Source organism: Pongo pygmaeus, chromosome 4, assembly GCF_028885625.2.
Source record: "Pongo pygmaeus isolate AG05252 chromosome 4, NHGRI_mPonPyg2-v2.0_pri, whole genome shotgun sequence".
Classification (NCBI taxonomy): domain Eukaryota; kingdom Metazoa; phylum Chordata; class Mammalia; order Primates; family Hominidae; genus Pongo; species Pongo pygmaeus.
This window is the reverse complement of record NC_072377.2, coordinates 152,007,392-152,029,357: the sequence shown is the minus strand read 5'-3', so window position 1 is coordinate 152,029,357 and position 21,966 is coordinate 152,007,392. Positions and strand designations below refer to the sequence as shown.

At 42.2% G+C, this 21,966-nt stretch overlaps 1 protein-coding gene across 1 annotated transcript in view; it reads left to right on the top strand.

The window, feature by feature from the left end:
• DPYSL3 (dihydropyrimidinase like 3) overlaps positions 1–21,966 on the top strand; it is a 120,440-nt gene that overhangs the window by 86,994 nt on the left and 11,480 nt on the right. Inside the window, exons 3-8 of the mRNA XM_054488339.2 lie at positions 5,836–6,020; positions 8,623–8,787; positions 10,840–10,901; positions 11,799–11,879; positions 15,696–15,764; positions 18,777–18,897. Coding sequence (XP_054344314.1) covers positions 5,836–6,020; positions 8,623–8,787; positions 10,840–10,901; positions 11,799–11,879; positions 15,696–15,764; positions 18,777–18,897 — 683 coding nt within the window. The remainder of the gene's footprint in view (positions 1–5,835; positions 6,021–8,622; positions 8,788–10,839; positions 10,902–11,798; positions 11,880–15,695; positions 15,765–18,776; positions 18,898–21,966) is intronic.

The window sequence follows — 21,966 nt, the reverse complement described above, 5'->3', positions numbered from 1 at the left end:
AACCTTGACATAAGGATAGGACTTAGATGGGCAGAGCACAGATAGGACATAGATTTCATGCAAGATTTGCAAATAAATTCATTAGGGATATATAATTACATTCTAAAATGTATATTATTGGATGCCTGTAAGTGGCACAGCCAGGTAAGTTTTATGTGTAGGTTTCCTACATAGTGAACTTTAAAAAAAGATTTGATTTGCATAGTGTTTCATCACAGAAAACAAAGTACACTACCCTGCTAAGATGTTGTAAAAGACTGGGTGTATCCAACCCATTCTATTAGCCCTATCTGGCCTCTTTTAGTTTTATTTTTTTATGACTTAACTTCTTTGACTAGTTAAAGATTTTGGTTATAAGAGATCTCTTGCTTATCTTTGAAAAATTGGCTTAGATATAGTTTTCTGCAGACAAATGTTTTTTACCAGCCCCCAAGTCTAGGCTAGCTTTCCCTTCTGTGTGCTTTCAAAACAGCTTGTGCTCGGCCGGGCACGGCAGTTGTAATTAAGTGCCTGTAATCCCAGCACTTTGGGAGGCCGAGGCGGGCAGATCACTTGAGCTCAGGAGTATGAGATCAGCCTGGGCAACATGGTGAAACCCTGTCTTTACTAAAAATACAAAAATTAGCCGGGTGTGGTGGTGTACACCTGCAGTCCCAGCTACTCAGGAACCTGAGGCAAGGGAATCACTTGAACCCAGGAGGTAGAGGTTGCAGTGAGCCAAGATGGCATGACTGCACTCCAGCACTCCACCCTGGGTGACAGAGCTAGGCTCTGTCTCAAAAACAAACAAACAAAACTAGCTTGTGCTTTCATCAATCATAGCAATTCTGACACTGTTAGTCTCCTTTGAGAGTAAGGAGACTTACTCTCATATCTTACATATCTTGTTTATTCCACATCCCCAATACTTAACCCAGGACTTAGCACATAAAAATTTGATAAGAGCTACTTTTTATTGAATGTGCAGTATGTGCCAGGCACAATGTTAAATGTTTTGCATGCTTTCTCTCAATCAGCCAGCAGCCCTCCGAAGTAAGTACTGTACTTTTATTATCCTCTTTCCTTAGATGAGGAGAAAGCAGCACATAGAGAGCAAATAACTTGCTAAAAGTTAATGTATTAGTCAAATAACATTGAATGAATGAGCGAGTGAATGAATGAATGAATGAACAAATGCAAGAACAAAAAATATTTGTTCATAGTTACCTTGCCAATTTACATTATTACTTTCTTATATTGGAAGTAAGAAAAATGGAAACAATGGGAAAACCAAAATATATGACAATAATTTCTTCAAAATATAAGCCACAATTGATTTTATGTTTTTCTATTAACTAAAAAATTATTATATATAGTTGGCTCTATTCGGAGGTAGCAAGCTCTCTCATTTGGAGAGAATGGGAAAAATTTGTTACCAAATGCTTCCTCATTTCAGAGCTCATCATAGGCAGCACTAATTGTTCACAGAACTTTTTTATTATTATTATTATTACACTTTAAGTTCTTGGATACATGTGCAGAACGTGCAGGTTTGTTACATAGGTATACATGTACCGTGGTGGTTTGCTGCACCCATCAGCCTGTCATCTTCATTAGGTATTTCTCCTAATGCTATCCCTCCCCTTTCCCCCACCCCCGACAGGCCCTGGTGTTTGATATTCTCCTCCCTGTGCCCATATGTTCTCATTGTTCAAGTCCCACTTATAAGTGAGAACATGCGATGTTTGGTTTCCTGTTCCTGTGTTAGTTTACTAAGAATGATGGTTTCCAGCTTCATCCATGTCCCTGAAAGGACATGAACTCATTCTTTTTTTTATGGCTGCATAGTATTTCATGATGTATATGTGCCACCTTTTCTTTATCCAGTCTGTCATCGATGGGCATTTGGGTTGGTTCTAAGTCTTTGCTATTGTGAATAGTGCTGCAATAAACATACCTGTGCATGTGTCTTTATAGTAGAATGATTTATATTCCTCTGGGTATATACCTAGTAATGGGATTGCTGGGTCAAATGCTATTTCTGGTTCTAGATCCCTGAGGAATTGCCACACTGTCTTCCACAATGGTTGAACTAGATACACTCCCACCAATAGTGTAAAAGCGTTCCTATTTCTCCAAATCCTCTCCAGCATCTGTTGTTTCCTGACTTCTTAATGATCGCCATTCTAACTGATGTGAGATGGTATCTCATTGTGGTTTTGATTTGCATTTCTCTAGTGACCAGTGATGATGAGCTTTTTTTCATCTGTTTGTTGGCCACATGAATGTCTTCTTTTAAGAGGTGTCTGTTTATATCCTTTGCCCATTTTTTGATGGGGTTGTTTGTTTTTTTCTTGTAAATTTGTTTAAGTTCCTTGTAGATTCTGGGTATTACCCCTTTGTCAGATGGATAGATTGCAAAAATTTTCTCCCATGCCTGTTCACTCTAATGATAGTTTCTTTTGCTGTGCAGAAGCTCTTTAATTTAATTAGATCCCGTTTGTCTATTTTGGCTTTTGTTGCCATTGCTTTTGGTGTTTTAGTCATGAAGTCTTTGCCCATGCTTATGTCCTGAGTGGTATTGCCTAGGTTTTCTTCTAGGGTTTTTATGGTTTTAGGTCTTACATTTAAGTCTTTAATCCATCTTGTGTTAATTTTGTACAAGGTATAAGGAAGGGGTCCAGTTCCTGTTAGCCAGTTTTCCCAACACCATTTATTCAATAGGGAATCCTTTTCCCATTGCTTATGTTTGTCAGGTTTGTCAAGGATCAAATAGTTGTAGAGGTTTGGTGTTATTTCTGTGGCCTCTGTTCTGTTCCATTGGTCTATGTATCTGTTTTGCTACCAGTACCATGCTGTTTTGGTTACTGTAAAATTATAGTATAGTTTGAAGTCGGGTAGTATGATGCCACCAGCTTTGTTCTTTTTACTTAGGATTGTTTTGCTATACAAGCTCTTTTTTAGTTTCATATGAAATTTACAGTAGTTTTTTCTAATTCTGTGAAGAAAATCAATGGTAGCTTGATGAGAATAGCATTGAATCTATAAATTACTTGGGGCAATATGGCCATTTTCATTATATTGATTCTTCCTATCTGTGAGCAGGGATTTTTTCCCCATTTGTTTGTGTCTTATTTCCTTGAGCAGTGGATTATAGTTCTCCTTGAAGAGGTCCTTCACATCCCTTGTAAGTTGTATTCCTAGGTATTTTATTCTCTTTGTAGTAATTGTGAACGGGAGTTTGCTCATGGTTTGGCTCTCTATTTGTCCATTACCGGTGTATAGGAATGCTTGTGATTTTTGCACATTGATTTTTATCCTGAGACTTTGCTGAAGTTGCTTATCAGCTTAAGGAGTTTTTGGGCTGAGATGATGGGGTTTTCTAAATATACAATTATGTCATCTGCAAACAGAGACTATTTGACTTCCTCTCTTCCTATTTGAATACGCTTTATTTCTTTCTCTTGTCTGATTTCCCTGGCCAGAACTTCCAATACGATGTTGAATAGGAGTGGCGCTATGGCCATACCACCCTGAACGTGCCTGATCTCGTCTGATCACAGAACTTTTTACAATTGAGCCTTAAATACAGGTTTAGAATCCATCTTCACACGGTGCTTCAGGAATCTACAACCAGGGTTGAAGGTGTAAGACGATTCCTTTTTGCCATTTCTATTAGAAAGACTGAAAGGCCACTTGCCAAGGATGTTGTAGAAGGAATTTAACCATCAGATGTGTGTGTTGGTGGTGGAGAGAAGGTTGAGTTAAATGATCATAATTCAGTCCTGAAATTTTGTATGTCTCCAACAACATTCTTAACTCACAGAGCATAAGAACAGAAATAACTTCCTCTAACTATCACATAGTTGTTTGTCTGTCTGTGAATATTTGTGGAATACTTGTTATGTGCCAGGCAATTTTTTGAGATATTGGACTCATGCTATGTCACACGGTATGGTACTCATTATCAAGGCCCAAAGCATCATGCTGTCTTCCCCCGGGACCTTTTAGTCTTTTAGGGGAACTGAGATATCTGTATATATGCAAAGGACCTAGCATTACCAAGGAGTGGCATATCAAGTATTATATTCATAGAACAGGTGAGATTCAGAGAAGGGAGTGGACTGATTATTAATTATAATAGCTGACATTTATTGAATTCTTAGTTACCTAACAGTGTTTTATGGGCTTAACATAATATTCACATTTAAGCTGCAGCACAATCCTGTGGAGGAGGCGTCTTTATTACATTTTACAGAGGAAAGAATTGAGGCATGGTAAGGTAATTTGGCCGAGGTTATACAGCTAGTAGCTAGCAGAGCCAGGATTGTGAATCCAGATAGCCCACATCAACCTCACTCATTATTAGACTTGGCTGTTGCTAGAAACTTGATGGAGGAGGGAAGATGGAAGCTGAGCCTTGAAGGATTAGTGCGGCCTTCATTGGTGGAGCAGTGAAGAAGGGGGAAGCCATTTCTATTTCAGGCTTGGTATTAAACTAGTTGTCAAAATGGATGAAAACACACACACAAGCCAGGCAATTCTTCATGCCCTTAGTTCTCAATTTTCCTTAAAGGAGAACCTGTGAGAGAGAAAAATGAGAACAGAATTGGCCAGTATCTGAACTAGAATGGACTTATGATCAGAGGCTGCATTTTACCAGTATATTTTGAATTATGGTGGCTCTGGAATGGCCCAGTGATGATGTGGTAAAGTTGAACTCTTAGAGTTGTCAGGAATACTTTATTTTAGTTGCAGAACTTGGAGTTTGAGAGGCCAGTGGTAGACTTCTTACTGCCCCAAGAGATTGTCTTTCTTGGCTGTCTGTAGACAAAAGAGGAAAATATTCATGCCGTGGACAGTGAGGTACAGATATCCCAAGGTAGGAGATTTTTAATGGTCATATAGAGGCTTATGAATCATAGGTCTCCCTGGTATCCATAGTGGACATGTTTAACCAGCTATTTAAATCAAAGATGTGATACCACGTATGAGCCAAGCAATACTGGCTGATCTATAAGCAGCATTGTGTGGGGACTAGTTGTATTTGTCACTTTCCTTGGAGGCTTGCCTTTGAGATACTCATTGGCTTACTTCTGCCTGAGTCTCCCCCCTATTCCTTCCTAAGATGCTCTGAAGCTTCCTGGGTGAAGCCGTGTCTAGTGGAGGTTTTCATAATCACTAAGCTCGGCTAAAAGCTTCTACTGGGACACTGACCATGTCATAAAGGCAGCTGGTGCTGGAGGCATGTGCATCTTTGACTTCCTCCTGGTGAATCTGCCATCAGCTGTGATTGGCTGATAAATGATCAGGAAAGGGTGGAATTGGGAGTGAAGACTTAGGTGGGAAATAACCCAGACAGAATCTTTTGTTAGGAGCAAAGATGACCCCACTTAAAAGATAGCTAAGTTCCCATACCTTTTCTTTAAATGATTCACTATTATCTTCTTCAGTCTCTTCTAACAGTGCATTATTTTATACTCTTCAGATCCTTCTCCAAATGTTATTTCTCACCTTAACTTAAAGAACAAAATGAAAGGAATAATAAAAATATTTATATTAAAAAATTATTACACACACTGTATTCTAAACACTGTCAAACCCCTGGGGTTATAGTACTAAACCAGGACACATGGTCCCACCGAATGGCATATCAGATCATTCTGTGACTATAAACCTTGTTTTCTGTATATATCTGTCTTTATTTATAGATTGCTAAGCTTGCGAGTCACTTGCAAAGATTAATTTGATAAATACAAGTAACACTGTTTAAAATCCTTATACCACTATATTTGTCTTGGAAATTGCACTTTTAAATGACCAAGTGTTTGATCATTTTTTTATTTGTTTCACCAGACAAATTGGAGACAATCTGATTGTTCCTGGAGGAGTGAAGACCATCGAAGCCAATGGGAAGATGGTGATCCCTGGAGGCATCGATGTCCATACTCACTTCCAGATGCCATATAAGGGAATGACCACAGTAGATGACTTCTTCCAAGGGACAAAGGCGGCCTTAGCAGGTGGCACCACCATGATCAGTAAGTCTTCATATTTTACACACTCCTGTTTCTCAGAAGTGTGTGTTTAATGAATGTGTTATCTCCAGAACTCTCTTACTATAACTTGTATACTTGCCCCAATTCAGTTTATAGATGTTTTGCCTGATGGGACCTGAGAAAAGCAGATTGAGCTGAGGAAATGGGCCGCTCCCTGTAACTACAGAGAGGAGATTCATGAGGCTCTTGGTCATGGCAGCAGCTGCCCTCTTGTCTACCTTAGCAACAGATGCTGGCTCCTGCAATGAGTGGAGAATAGGAAATAGCATCTCTGGGCTAGTAAGAGGTGAAAGTAGACTTAAAAAGTTAAGGATAGAAGATGAAATGTTATTTCAAACCTGCCCACTTGGGTCTGAGAAAGGAGGGCAGAGAAGCGTGAATGGAGCTAAGGAGTATCACGGAGAGAGGGATTATGGAGAATTACATTTCTTGGAAATTTTGTGAACGTCAGTGGGTGAAGCTGTGTCTGGTGGAGGTTTTCAAAATCACTGAGCTTGGTTTAAAGCTTCTACTGGGACGCTGGTCATGTCGTAAAAGCAACCGGTGCTGGAGGCATCTGCATCTTTGACTTCCTGTTGCATTTAGTGCTATCTGGTCTGCACTGTATTTTGACCAATTCATATCTTTAACATTTGGCAAGCTGTAGGAGTGGTTTCTCTTGTTGTTAATTTTTGTTTTGTTTTGTTTTTTTCTATTGCAATTCCAAAAAAAATCCAGGGAGTTGCATGCCATTGGATTACTGAACCAATGGCATTCCAGGGCAGTCCTTCCTGTCCCAAAGGAATCCTGATGAATTGGGTCCCATCCCAGTGCTGGCCCCAAACTTGGTCAGGCAGAGAGCACTGTTTGTTTTAACACCATATACATCCCCTGAGAACACAGGACAGCCTGAGTTGTAGAATTACTGCCCACTGTCTTTTTGACAGGAGCATGAGCAGGGTTCAGCTTCCTTTTGACAGGAGCATGAGCAGGGTTCAGCTTCAGCTAGTTGGGTGTGGAAGCCCAGAAAAATTGCACCAAAGCCATAAAAGGTGCAATTCAGGGTGCAATTCTCCAGCTGAAGGGTGGAAGCCTGCTGACTTCTCAGCAGCTGCCTGCTGACAAAAGCCCTGGTGTTGCCCCAGACATTAGTAATGTAGCTCCATGCATTTGCTTTCCGATAAGTGCACTCAGGCTGCCTTTGATAGAAGACTACGGGAATGAGTGATCTTGGCCTGGCTTTCTGCCATCTGGGCAAGGAGTTGGACCTGTTTGGCATCCTTGAGATTTGTATTATGCTTGGCCATCTGCATTAGGGAAGTCAGATTCCCAGTGACGAGAGTAAAACTTACAAAGAACCACAAAAGCAATTGTGTCCTTCATAGATAAATTAGGAAACCTAGAGATGCAAAAAGAAAATAAACCTCATAATCCCACATTGCTGTTAGAGTTTGGCTGTATATTGTACACAATTTAAAAATCCTATTTGGCCGAACTAGGATCACAGTATATGTACTATATTTTAACCTTCCATTTTTGCTAAATAATATGTCACGGATATCTTTGCATTCATTTTTTTTCTACCCCAACATTTAAAGTGGATTCCTAGTCATCCATTTTATAAAGGATTTATGTATTTAACCTAACTTCTCTATTGTTAACAATTTCAATTGTTTCCGATTTTGCACATAGATAAATAAGTAGCAAACATCCTTGGAACCAAAATTTTGTATACAGCCTCATTTATTTCCCTAGGAATAATTCATAGGTGTGGGAATAAATATTGGGTTAAGGTTTGAAAAATGTCCAGGTTTTTTATGTATATTTCAAAATTCCTCTCTGGAAAGTTGTCCTTAGCTGTACTTTGTCCTTACTTGTACTTTGCCTCAGCTATTCAGGGGAACTATGAAAGTGTACCTTTTGCCTTTTCTTCATCAACTGTAGATGCCATTGTTTAAAAAAAATGTATCCATGGTTGCGGGTGAAAGGGTAGATTTGGGCCTCAAAGAAACCAGATTCTTGACAAGAAGTTTCCATGGAAATAAGATCTGCGGGCCCAGTATCAGGTTTATGTAACTGACACCAGCTTTGTCCTATAGCAGAGAGCCTCAATGTCTTGTGCCCTAACTTATTTAAACCTCACTTTCACCCTTGGAAGAGAGTCTGACTTTTTTCACTAGCAGTGACCTCCCCACAGTACTAGTAATAATGACACATAATAGTCACTCATTGATGGCTAACATTTATTGAGCACTCACCATGAGCCAGGCATTAGATGAAGTACTTTACATGCATTTTCCCATTTAATCTTATAAATTCAGAAGAAAGGCACTAGTAACACCCTGTCTCCCACCCCACTTGGCACCAACTTAAAGGAAAGAAAACTGAGGTTTAGGGAAGCTAGTAATTTGCCCCAAATCACATAGCTTGGTGACATTTAAGTGATCAGCATTCTTGAAACTACCAGGGAACCCCTTCAAAAGTTAATTCCATGCTCAGGAAATAGAGATTCTGCAGTCACACCTAAGCAAGCAGGAGCAGGCCTGGGCAGAGGGGAGCAAAGGCTATGTCTGAGAATGACTCATCTGGGGTCTCTGTCATTCAGTTGACCATGTGGTGCCTGAGCCTGAGTCCAGCCTGACTGAGGCCTATGAGAAATGGAGAGAGTGGGCTGATGGGAAGAGCTGCTGTGACTATGCCCTGCATGTGGACATCACCCACTGGAATGACAGCGTCAAGCAGGAAGTGCAGAACCTCATCAAGGACAAAGGTGAGCCTGGACATGCTGTCCTCCCTCCTCTCTTAGCTTCTTCTTGCCAGTCCTTCCAACACCATCCACTCATTTCAGTCACTGTCTTTTACTTGGAGCCTGGAACCTTGAGCGTGAGCACTGGATGTAGGGATAACGCAATGTTCTGGGCACTTTATTTACTTCTTACAGGATCCCCGTGAGATAGTGATTGTTTTCCCCACTTTGCAGATGGGGAAACTGAGGCTCAGAATAAGCAGCCCAAGATCATAGCATTAGTAAGCAGTAGGTGTATCCAAATTCTATGCTCTTCACCTCCATGCAATATTGCCCATTCTGCAGAGGAAGAAACTGAGGTTAGGAGAGGCTAACTAATCTTACATAAAGTTGTATGGCTAGTACGACCTATGAGATTAGGGATTTTTAACCTGTATCGTTTTTACTGTAGAGCTCAAACCCTTACTATCATATAACAATGGTATCCTTAGACAAGGCTAAGGCATTTCTAGGAGCAAGGATGTATTGGTACTCAGGCTGGGAGCTTAGGGTGTGAAAATATGTTCATGTGTATGTATATATGTTTCTGTGTGTGTGCCAGCGTGTGTCCTCTCAGTGAGTACATGATTTAAGTTCCACTGTCTTCTTAGATTCCTCCATTCTCTGCTTCTTTTTGATCAATAGATATTGCAAACCCCTCGCTCCCACATACAAGCACACATATTCACAATGTGCTCAGCATTGTAAGGCGGCCTGGGGGTCTTAGAGAAGTGTAAGTAATGGCCTCTGCTGAACACCCAAGGCAAAAGAAAACAGGCTCATGAAGAAAAACAGAATAAATGTCATAGTGTGCAGGAACCGTTACCAAAGGAGTAGTCTAGACACAAATGCTAGGAGTCCAGTGGAAGAGTGTGCCCTGGGATGGCAGGGAAAGGATGACCCCCTCAGAAGATAATATTTTCTTTCCATCCCCCTCCTTACCCCATAAGCCCTGTAAAATCTTTGGTGACACAGAATGTGAGATTAACTCCTTCTTTCTGTATTTGCGTTTACACTGGGCATCTCAACCGGGGTAGAAAATTGAATGGCTTTAACACTCACTTCTTTATCAAAGAGCCTGGATCATTCCATGGATAATGTAGAAGCTTTTGGGAAGGGTAGTGTTTGGGAAGACTGCCCTGAGTTGAACCACTCTGGGTAGGGAAGTTCTCAAATTACAACCCACTTTTGGCCCAGAACACAGTGGGCTGAGAAGGCCCTAATGGTTAGAGACCAAAATTATCCCCCTTTCCTCAAAATGATTCTCAGTTCCCCAGTCCCACCTATTTCTGTAAATCACTGTATTAGTAGTTTATTTGGGGTGAGATCTAAATAGATCTTTACATATAAACCTTACAACTTAAGCTATTTAAGCACAAGGTAAAACCTGCCCATTAGTTCCCTAAGGGTAGGGTCTGTATCTTAGTTCTCCTTTCTGATCCAACACCCTGCACAGTAAAATGAACTGATCCCAGGAGATCCATTAATTGGAAACCAAATATGTGCCAAGCCTGGTGCTAAGAGCTCTGTATGTATTCTCTCCTTTAATATTCACAACCACTTTATGAAGTAGGGTATTGTTATTTTTCTGTTTAACAGGTGAGGAAACCGAGGTCCAGAGAGGTTAAGTATCCCAAGCTCACTGAACTAGTATGTGGTAGATTTCGGTGGTGCAGCCCCCAGGGTATGAACACAACTGGTGTGCTAGAGTGATTCTTAATGCCACCTACTACTGCCTTGAGCAGTATCAAAGTTTATTTACCTTCTGGGCTAGGGGATGCTGGATAGGGGAGTTTAGAAAGAGGCACAGAAGAAGAGACCATTCTGCTATGATATCTGTTAGGAATTGTTGATTTTATGGGGCAAGGGTGGGCAGAGCAAAATGCTCTTGAAGAATATAAATATCTGCTTTATGTTGGACAGGAGCCTGGGTAATGCAGCTGGGTCCTATGGTCGATGGAAGTAGGAGCAAAGGATGGAGGACAGTCATGATAACGTTGTCTTTCTCTTGTTTTTCCTCCCATCCCTCTTTTGCAGGGGTTAACTCCTTCATGGTTTATATGGCTTATAAGGATTTGTATCAAGTATCTAACACAGAGGTAACAACCCATTTGCTATGTGGTTTGGGGTATCTGGATGGGTTTCCTATTGTTGCTGATGACCTGGGCCCTTGTAACATGAATCACTGTGGTCACTGTGGGAGACCACTGGGCCAGAATGCTTCTTGAAGCCTTTGCAGTCCACGCTACATTTTAAAAAAGGCAACGGGCAGGGTGCCCATGGCAAGACAGACAGGGAGCTAGAGTTTCCACTGGCAGCAGCTTTCTTAAACGGCAAGAGGAGGAACATGCCTAAATTTCCATCTACCAAACAAGCTCCAAACCCCTCATAAGCCCAGTGAAAGTGTGAGGCTCTTTGCCTGTAGGACCAGGAGGGCCTTCTGCTGATTGGAATAATCCTACTGCCTTGCCTCTGACTCTCCCCCTAAGAAATTCATGACATGCGTTTGCTTTAGACAGAGGCTAAGTTTTCAGAGGAAATACAAGAAATGAATTCCCATGCCTCCTGCTTAGAGGTAAAGGTATGTCTGCCTTCACAGGTTAAGAGATAAGGGTTTCAGTTTTTGTGTTTGTTTCTAGCCTGGCTGTAGTGGTTTTCTAGAGCATTTGTTTAGAAGAATTCTGAGGCTGTCTCTCAGCTCAATGGGAAAATAATTCCATTAGAAATGTGTGCTAGAGGCAGAGGAGAGGAGTTGGTAGTACTTTATTATATATTTGCTCTGCCTGCCTACGGAACATGGTAGGTTCTTTATATAGTCAGTTTCCTAGGATTTCTTTGGACTAGCACTCCTCTTTGGCCATGCCTATGTAATATATATTTCTGCCCTAGTGACTCTGCTTTATCCCATCTGTTTTAGCCTGGGCTCTGGTAATTGGCCCTTCTGTGGGGTTGCTAAAAGTGCTTGCATGAGTGACAAAGACTCATTTCTATTTCAGCTCTATGAGATCTTCACCTGCCTGGGAGAGCTGGGGGCCATTGCTCAAGTTCATGCTGAGAATGGGGATATCATTGCCCAGGTAACACGGTGCAGCTCCCTGGAGCGTGCTTTGGGTCTGCATCCCATTTTCTTCTTCATTTCTTCAGTGCTGCTTGAGCTCTCAATATGTGCAAGGCACCATCATAAGTACCTTGCTAAAGACAGAAGCTGCTCCAAAGTACCTCACAATTTAGGTGGAAGAAACAAAAGAGAGGGGAATGTAGACAAGCAATGAAACTAGAAGATGCGGTAAAACAGAAAGAGGGCTGGCCGTTGTTGGAGAATCAGAAAAGGCACCCTGGAAGAGGAGGATTTCAATTTGGACCATTTAGTGGGAGAGCATTTGCTGATTCTCTTCTGAAAATGTATCAAAGCTACAAGACATTCTCTGTCATAAAGAAAGACCGTAAGGCAGCATTTCTCAGAAGCCAGAGATTGGATCCAAGTCTGTGGAACTCACAGCCTTAGATAATAGAGAATTTAGGTCTCATGAGGAGCAGACGTCTCACTGGATTCCTAGAAATCATATTGAGAAACTTGAGGAAAGAGTGATGAAAGTGAGGGCCCCAAGGCCCAAATTGATCATTTGTAAGGAAGAAGGAAGCAGTTATCTCTCCATCTCCTGGGCTGCTTAATGGAATAGATGGACAGATATGTCTTAGGAAGGGTTTTGTTTATCTCAGAAACATCTCAAGATAGGCCTTTGCTAGGAGGAGACAGCCAGAAAAAAAAAAGAGTGAGCTTTCTTCATCCATTTGATAATGTTGGCAACAAGAAACCATTATTCATTCCTTCAAAGAGTATTTCCTGAGCACTTTGTGCCAGGCAGTAGCTACTGAAGTGAGCCAAAACAGATGCATTCCATAGCCCACTAATACTTGGGCTGTGCTTTTATTTTAGAAGTTGTCCAGAACTTGGTGAATGTGGTCAGCAGGGGTGTAGGAACAATGTCTAGGCCTCCCCTCATCTCGGACCATTAGTTTCCTGATAGCAGGTGCCATTTGCTGAGCACTGACTACTGTGTGCCAGGAACTGGTAAATTTTCTGGTGTATTCTCATTTAATTTTCACCCAACCCTTTAAAGGTGCTATCATCCTCCCTATTTTATACATGAGACCATCCAGGCTCAGAAAGATTAGGTCACTGGCCCAAGGATCACAGCAAACAACTAGGAAAACGAAATCTTTGCCCCTAAGGTGATATACCTCAGTGGGTATCTTTACCCAGAGATGGCATATCTGGGATCCCTTGCCTCCCAAGCCCAGCTGCAGGCTTGTGGGCAGGCAGCACCCCAGCCATGCAGGGCTCCAGTTGTTGTGATTTCAGACTCTCCATGTTGTCTTGCTGGTGGGGGAGGTGAGGTAAGTGTACAGTTTCCTCTCACTATGACCAAGGAGGCTAATTAGTCAGGACCCTGACAGCACTTTCGCCCACGTCCACCACACACCCAAAGATAATGAAATCATTTTCTGTAGAGAGCCCAAATGCCTTGGTCCCGTGGGAGGCAACCCAGTGGTATTAGAACAGTACTACTCCCTTTATCCAAGTTTTCAAGGCAGCAGCCAGAGGTCCCAGCCCTGCTTTCAGCTGCCCTGGAAACCAAACTCTCTGGCAGTTAATTCCAGCCCCTGAGGAGGCAGATGGACTTCAACCCGAAGTCTCTGTTCTCAGTTTCTTTCCTCTTGTGAATCCTTAGAGTGGAAGTTTCTCTGGTTTCCACTCCTGCTACTATTTCCCTACCTTGGGAAGATCTGTTCTCAGTCAGGAAAAGAGTAGGGGCATTTTTCCATTTGGATGAGTTTATTGTGTGTGTTTATTAAATTCAGCTTGAGCAGAAAGATTTTTATCACATTGTTTAAATGAAGGCAGCTGCTATACTCAGAATTTCTTGCTGCACTTATTCAAAAGTGAATATATGGGAGAGGAATCTTTGCCTTTGGGTACAAACAAGGATGATTTTCAAGAATTTCAAGTTGGCAAAACAGTCTAAGAGGACAGCATCTTTAGCCATTCATTCAAGAAATATTTGTTGAGCACCTAGTAGGTGCCAAGCCTTGGAGGGGGAAGATGAAAAAGACAGGGTTCCTTTCCTCATGGACCAAGCCACAGTTGTGTCATGACCCAAACTGTGATGTAACTGTAGCTGTGATGAATGCCACAACATGCCCACTGCTATCCGCATGTAAGGTAGCATCAGAGGGGCTTTACTGTTGTTCTTAATCTCTCAGCTATAGGGACATCATGGCTTCAGAATAGGACTTACTAGCCTGAACAGTGCATTAGAATCACCAAATTTTTCTAATTCCAGGTATTCTGGAATTAGGAAAAGTCAGTAGCAGAGTTCAGGCAAGTGTATTTTGAAAATAATCCCCTGGTGATTTAAATGTGCTTGGAAGCCACCACTTGAGCTTAGCTTTGTCCTGTGCATTATCCTGGTGCTCTCAAACAAGACAGAAGCATAAGTGTCACCTAAGACAGAGATTCTTTAGTTGGAGACCTTAACCCTTGTGTGACTGGAGGCAATTTAGAGTAGAAACTCACTAGACTTTGGAAGAAATTTAATTCAGTTCAAGTTTCAATAAGTGAGAATGGTAAGAATGAAAAGTGGAGGTGCTTTTCTGGAAAAATAAGCCTCTAACCTTTCTTTGTTTTCTGTAGAGCTGGAGATAGTGACCATTTCACTTCTCATGGTTGCTTTTAGTATGTGCATTTTCCTTTCTACTCCTCTTTTAGAGATTTATATTACTAAAAACAAAAAACAGAAGGTTCTTTTCCAGGTGGTAAGAATCCTTACCTTTCTAAATGCCTCATAGTTTCAAAGTGAGACAAGGCTTGTTGCATTCACCATCTTTCCTATGTGTCTCACACATTACCAGAGTACTCCCAGGTCACTAGGCCAGGCCTGCTGGTGCAGAGGTTCATAGGGACCCAGTCTTAATAATTTCGGAGTGAATGCCAGTAACGCTGAAGGAATGGTGGCTTGGGATTTCTGCCAGTTCCAATCAGTTCATGTGTGTGTGCTCACTGCCCAGCTACCTGCTTCTTCCATAAAGAGGCTAGAAGTCTGAGGAATTTAGCCATCAGCCACAAGGGACATGCACTTCTTCTGCCATGTCCACAACTTGGTTAAACAGAATTTCACCAAGACACTAACTCAGGTAATGCTGTTTGGAGGCACTATTTTGTTTCGTTAAATTTTGAATCCATTCATTTAAGCCATAGATTTAAAACATCAAAACTCCTGAGTGGTTTATTAGATTATGCATTACTAGGATTCAACTTCACATCTTCTGATGTGTTAGGCTAGGATGGGCGAGAAATCTGCATTTCTACAAAAACAATTCAGGCGATTCTGATGTAAGTGATGAGTGGCCCCCGCTTTGGGAAACATAGCACTAAATTGTAAGCCCCGTGAGGTCAGGGGCTACATTGCTTTAATGCAGGTACTTACCCAGAGCCTAGCAGGAAGCAGATGCTCAATACATTTTGTTGAGTGAAGTGGCTTAAAGAGCATGAGTGAATAAACAAATGAGATAAGCAAGTACAGTTTCAGAGGCAGCTGAGACTGAGAGAGATGAACAATAAGTGACCTGGTATGATTCTTGATGGGCAGTATAGACAAGAAGTAGTCTAACAGACAGCTGTCTTTCCTCTAATAAAAACAAATCACCCTTGAATTTTTTTCTTCATCCTTTTAGTTGAGTCTACCCTATATTGCAACTCCAAATATAGGATTAATACATCTGTTCAACATACACATATTTATTCTTTAGATCTTTAGATCAGAACATACCAGTGTAATTTTTCCAAATCTCACTTGAGCTTATTGAAGAACTATTTTCTTTTTTCATTTCAGGAGCAAACCCGCATGTTGGAAATGGGGATAACTGGCCCAGAAGGCCATGTACTGAGCAGGCCAGAGGAGGTAAGTTACAGGGGATGAAGGTGCACACACAACACATGAATAAACATTGTTAAAAGGCGATGAGAATCTGAGTACTAGGTTGCAGTATTGGAACATTTCTTCCAAAGACCACTTCTGATTGACCCTAGTTCAAAAGCCTGTGAGAAAATTGGAAAGGAATGTAAGAGACATGCTTATTTCTGACCCCTAATCTCCCTAAAGATAACACAAGTTAGAGTGTCCTTCACAGCTATTCAGGAGTGTTAAATTTCTAATCCCTTTCTTAAGGAAATCTCAGTGTGAATCTCATAGACATTTCCACTTATTCCCTTATTTCATTTTGAGTCCTGCAAAATATTGGCCATATAGATAAGAGGTTGAACGGGTTTTTTTATATACATTATACTCATCAGTTTGTCTAAGGTGATGATTATGTCCAGGTATGGAAGTTTCTCATATATAAAATGAATGATTATTTATGTGTGTGCTTAGCAGCCAAACAACAAATCAAAGGTGACTAGAGGCTGGTTCCTTGTCTCCGAGATGTCAGCAGCTTCACCTGCTGGCACGGAGCACAGAGCTGGGAATTGGCTGCCCATGTACCTGAAAGCACATTGGCTTTGGAAGGGCAGTCTGGGTCTAGCACCTGGAGCAAAGTCAAGGCCCTCCATATCAGTGAAGCGAATCCTGTTTCTGTCCTGTCATTCCAAACCCTACAACAGGGAGAAGAGGGAATCATAACCAGAAATGATTGCATTCCCATATCCCGTCTCTTTTAGAGTCTTATTTAAAATATAAATAGAACTCATATAGAAAAAAAGTTTCTATCCTAAGGAGGCAATGAATTTTCACAAACCAGATACACTTAGCTAGTGTTACATTAGTTACACTAGTATAACCAGCACCCATAGAAGGAAACAGATTATCAGCACCTCAGAAACTCCTTTGTATCTAGTGATATTTTTATTGCCATTTAAATAATTTATAATTTTGTGATTAGGGTTCCAGTCACATACAGCATCCCTGAAGTCTGTCTCCTTAATAATACTAGGTCACTTCTATGGAATGCATACATCTGGTATGTGCTGATTGCATACATTATCTCAGTTCTCGCTGCCACTGCTCTGTGTGGTTGGCATTGTTGCGCAGGTAAAGAAGCTGGAGATCAGAGAGGTTAAGCCCCTGGCTGATCACACTTGAAGGACTGGAAAATGGTTTACTCATCATGAAGAGACCAGGGTAATCAGCATTGTTTCTGAAGTTTTTCTTAAATGCTGGTCACTGTGGAGATGTGCTGGCAAGACGGATTTCCAGCAGCAGCCAGGGGATTTCAGAGCAAAGTCTATTTTTGTTCCTTGATTTGTTTTTTCAACCTCCCCTTAGCCCTACCACCCCACCCTCCTCCTTATTCCTGTCTCCTTTTTAGTAAAAAAGCCTCTCAGCCGCAAATCTCTATAGCCGTGGAAGGCCTTTTGGGTGAAGTTGGAGGGTGATGTAACCTTCCAAAGATAGTCATGTTGTCAAAGTGCTGAAAAACCTGTAGTGCTTGGGAGGAATGAGATCAAAGGGACCAGGACAGAGGTCCTGGGGGAGCTGAAGTGGTCAGCATAGGTGTGAAGGGGGAGGAGTGAGCACAGGAGGAGCCAGCCCCTCTTCAATTCAAGCATACCCAGACACCACCTCAAGTGATGCTGTTCAGAGAGCTGGGACCCCAGGCATAGAGACAGCTGCTCCAGAGTACAAAATTCTGGGTGCTTCAGGAAGGTGTCCATATTCACATATGACCAGGGGCCTCCAAGGTCCCATCCACATGGAATAAAGTGCAGCTTGGGGGAGGCCAGCTCAGCCAGCCAAGTTCTTAGAGTCTGTCTGCTGAGCTACACCCACTATGGGCAGTGACTGGTTTGCATTATACAGCCATTGGGCATCTGCAAGCTATTTTTGGTATTTTTTTAAGTGTTAGGCTCCACAGGCTAACCAGAATGTCATATCCATAAAAAAAGGAACTGTTGCCAATTGAATGGAAGAATGTCAAAGTCTCTGCTCTGTGCTGAATTGGACTAACTCACACAAGTTGAGAGTAGACCACTTGAGAGTAACACAGACCCCCAACTGGTTAGAAAATATCATCAACAATAATATCAGTAGCCAACCCTCAAGGGGCACTTACCTTGTTCCCCCATTAGGAATGAGCTAACTGCTTTACAAGGATGAACTCATTTAATCCTCACCACAGCCCGACGTGTCAGATCCTATTATCCTCAATTTACAGACAAGGAAACTGAGGCTTTGGGAGGTTGTGCAGTGTACCCGAGATCACCTAGTTTATAAGTGTCAGAACCAGGACTCAGAACCAGGCCATCTGAGAGACACTCAGCTCTCAGACCCTGCTTTGTTAATAAAATAAGGGAAAACTTCTAATTTCTTACTTAATAAATGCCACTGGATTGGTTAGCATATTTGAAAACATGAATTCTACATTAGGGTAAGATGGGAGAGATCAATAATAAAACAAGTCTTTGTGTTGAGAAACCTGGGAATTATTTTTGTAAGAAATGCCTCCTAGAATTAACCCTTTGCTGACTACTTACTGCTGCAGGAAAGGATTTGAGGAACCATGATGCCTAACTGCCTAGGCTGGTTATTTTAGACATAATGGTTTGCTATTGTGTTTGCCCAGAGATTCTGTCCTGAGAAGATTGAGGAGCAAAGGCTTTCATTCAGATGTCACCTTTGTGATAACCACAGAGGCTAAGGAAAAAGTACTTACCCTCTGCCGGGCATTGCTCTCAGATGACAACGCTGTGCTATACTATTTTACTAGTGAGGGATAGAGGCACTGGGAAGCTGAGTAAAGTGACACAGTTAGGAAGTGGTAGATCTGAGATGTGGATATAGGCTATCTAATTCCAGATCCTGCCAAGATTATCCATAACCTCTGTGCAGCACTGCATCCTCACAGTTCGTGGAGGTGGGAGCCACCAGTTTGAGAGGTTCATGTTCCTATTGACTTCTGGAAACTTTTTCTTGCAGCTGGAAGCTGAGGCTGTGTTTCGTGCCATCACCATTGCCAGCCAAACCAATTGCCCTCTCTACGTCACAAAGGTCATGAGCAAGAGTGCAGCTGACCTCATCTCACAAGCCAGGAAAAAAGGTGATTTGTGTTTCCAAGATCTCGGAGCCCCTGGTGGCACTGTGTGGCTCCTTCCCTCTCTGGTTGTCCTGTGTAATATAAATGGTGCCTACTTTGCTCATTGCCTTGCTCCCTAGGAAGCCGCTCTCCACATCCTGTGTGGATGGGAGGATCCTGGGATTTCTCCCACTTGGCGTTTAAGTAAACTGAAGCTCAGGAAGGTTAGGTGAGTTGTCCAAGATGACACAGCTTGAACCAGTTCTTCTGAGACTTTGTGCATCTTCCTTCTCCCCTTGATCTTTGATTTTCAGTTCATCTTGTCTGAGTTTTATAAACGGACATATCAGGATTAAATTGGGTGCAAAATTCAAAGATCCCACTCAAACTGGCTTAAACAAACACAAGTGAATAACCGATTGTAGGTGTTTCAGGTATGGCTAGATTGAGGGGCCTCAACAATGGTATTAGGGGTTTGTCACGCTTACTCCTTTCTTGGCTCTCTTTCCTCTGTTTGGTTTATGTTCAGTATGAACACTCACAGAATAGATGCTGAGAGGCACCTGTTGTCCTCAATTTTTGGCAGAGAGCATGATGGGAAAGTAAAATACACCTTTTCCAGCAGGTCAAGCAAAAGTCCCTAGGAGCACTGTGACTGGCCTGGCTTGGGTCATGTGCTCATCCCTGGACCAGTAAACACCCTGGGGATGATATAATCTGGCCAGGATTGAGGCTACAGTGCAGATGCAGGTCACACCTCCTGAGCCACTGAGACTAGCACAAGTTATTTTAGAGAAGGGGTTGAGTGGGTTTCCAAAGCATATTGGCCACCGTGGCCTTCACGACCCTGGCTGTGTCCCTGTTCCCTGTTGACTTCTGCTTCTTTTCTCCACTGGTGTTAACTTGGTCTTCCTTAGCTTGCCTTGTGCTTAGCTAAAGTTTTCAGAGCTTTCTTTTCTGTTTCTGGTTCTCATCCTCAGTGTCAGACTTGTGGGCTCAGTTGTGAGGCTGGGTAAGGGACGAGTGCAGGTGAGAAGCTGCAGATGTGTGGCTCTGCGTTGGGTTGTGAGAGGATTTACCAGGCCCAGTGATGTGGTTGCCACTGCTGCGTGCCAGTGGCCATTCTGGTAGTGGAGAGGCCCAAGATGGGTGATTCATCTACAAAACTGGCCTGTGAAGATGGTGATTCATCTACAAAACTGGCCTGTGAAACTCCACGTGTGAGTGACTGCGGTAGCTAAAAATAGTCTCAGCTGATGCTGATGGCTGAATGTTCAGCTGCCTGGCCTTCTGGCACAGGGTGACCCTATTTTTCTTACAAGAGGGAAGGCTTTCACATTGTCTAGACACCCTTCCTAGCTGACAGATTCTGGGGCACCTCCTTCCTTCCTCTGTTCTTCGTAGGCCTGCTGTTTTCTCCTTAGCTTTTAGAAGTTTCAACTGACATGGCGTGGTTGCTCCACTGGGTATGAGTCATTGGGCAAGAACCAGGAAAGCAGCCCAGTGCTCCTCACTCATTCTTGGAGAAAAGCAAAAAAAGAAAAAGAAGTGTGCAGGAACTCCTTCTGCCCTCACCCAGTGCCACACACACACACTCCTGCCAACTGTGACCACCCACCACCCTCATGCCCTCTGCTGAGGCTGCATTCTGCCCGGGACCCATTCTTAGGGTGACCTAGGGGCCGCTCGGGACAGGGTGTTTTAGTTATATGCTGGTCTTATTTCAAACTTCATGGAGAAAAATTCCTAACCCTGAGCCTTTTGGCTCATGATTCTCTGGCGAGCAGAACTAGTACAGCTGTGTCTCCGGGGTGGAATGGGGGTATTATTTCAGGGATGAAAAACTGGCTGCTGAGATTGAAGTCAGTAAACAACTCATGGACCGTCATTCTCAGGGAAACACTCAAGAGCATTCTGAGCAAGACAAAGTGTAGCAGGGTTGGCACTTCCTTCCTGAGCAGGATATGGTTGAAGTCTCAGTGTGTTTAGTCACCAGTCATCAGGGCTCTTTAACTGTATGGCTGCTCAGAATTAATATTAGAAAGCTACAATTTAATGAGGAACAGCTATGTGCCCTGCACTGAGATAAATACTTTAATTTCTTTATTGTGTGGAATTCTCAAAGAACTCTGAGAAATAGGCGTTTCTCAGAAATGCCCTTTTTCAGATGAAATTGCAGCACAACTTGTCCAGGATCTCCCAGCTGGGAGAGCTGGTATTCAAATCTAGGTGTAATTACTATCTTAGCTTCTTTTACTCTTCCGTGCTAAACATAGTCCAGAGGGAGAGTTCTTCCACTTTTAAGATTCTATTTCTTTCAATAGTAGTTGAGTGCTTGCTGTGACTTTCATTTCTTCATATCTTTATGGTCCTGTATCCTTTAGTGTGTAAGTATTTTTGGAGAGCTCTTGAATTCTCATCACTTGGATTTTTTTGCTCTCACCCCCAAAAGCAGGGCTGTTCAATGTGAATCATTGCCATCGCTTCCTTCTTTTGCCCATGGCAGACATTACTAATTAATCATGAGTCTTTTCTACTGAGACCCCAAGCATTATTAGAATTCTTCCCTTCATGGAATTCTAGGCAACCATTACCAATTGAATGGAGTTGAAACAAGGCAAAACCTATTTGTAATCCTGGCCATAGAGTGCAAACTTGTGGAGAATTTGACTGTGGAAGATGGAGGACCAAAGTTAAAGAAGTGCAGGGCTGTGTATAGGGTAGCTTTGGCCCCAGATTTTGGCATAGAGAAACTTGGTGCCAACCACCTAGCTATGAGCTAGCATTTGCTTTCTATATCACTATTCCTTCTTCTTAAAGAAGCTAAACAGCTTAGATCAGTGTAGATTCCAATAGCCTTTATCCCCTCTCCATGGTTTGGGTAGTTAGGCCTCTAATTTTTGAGGCAGAATCCAAGAAGCTAGTCTCATATTTGATGTGTCCTAGGTTATTGGGTGACTTTTAGCAAGTCATTATGTTAGGAGTAACAAACATGATAAAAAAAAATCATGAGAGTCTCTAATCCACAAGAATGGATTTTACTTTGTGGAACCAAAGCATATCGTTATAATGGGAGGATCTAGCAATTCACAG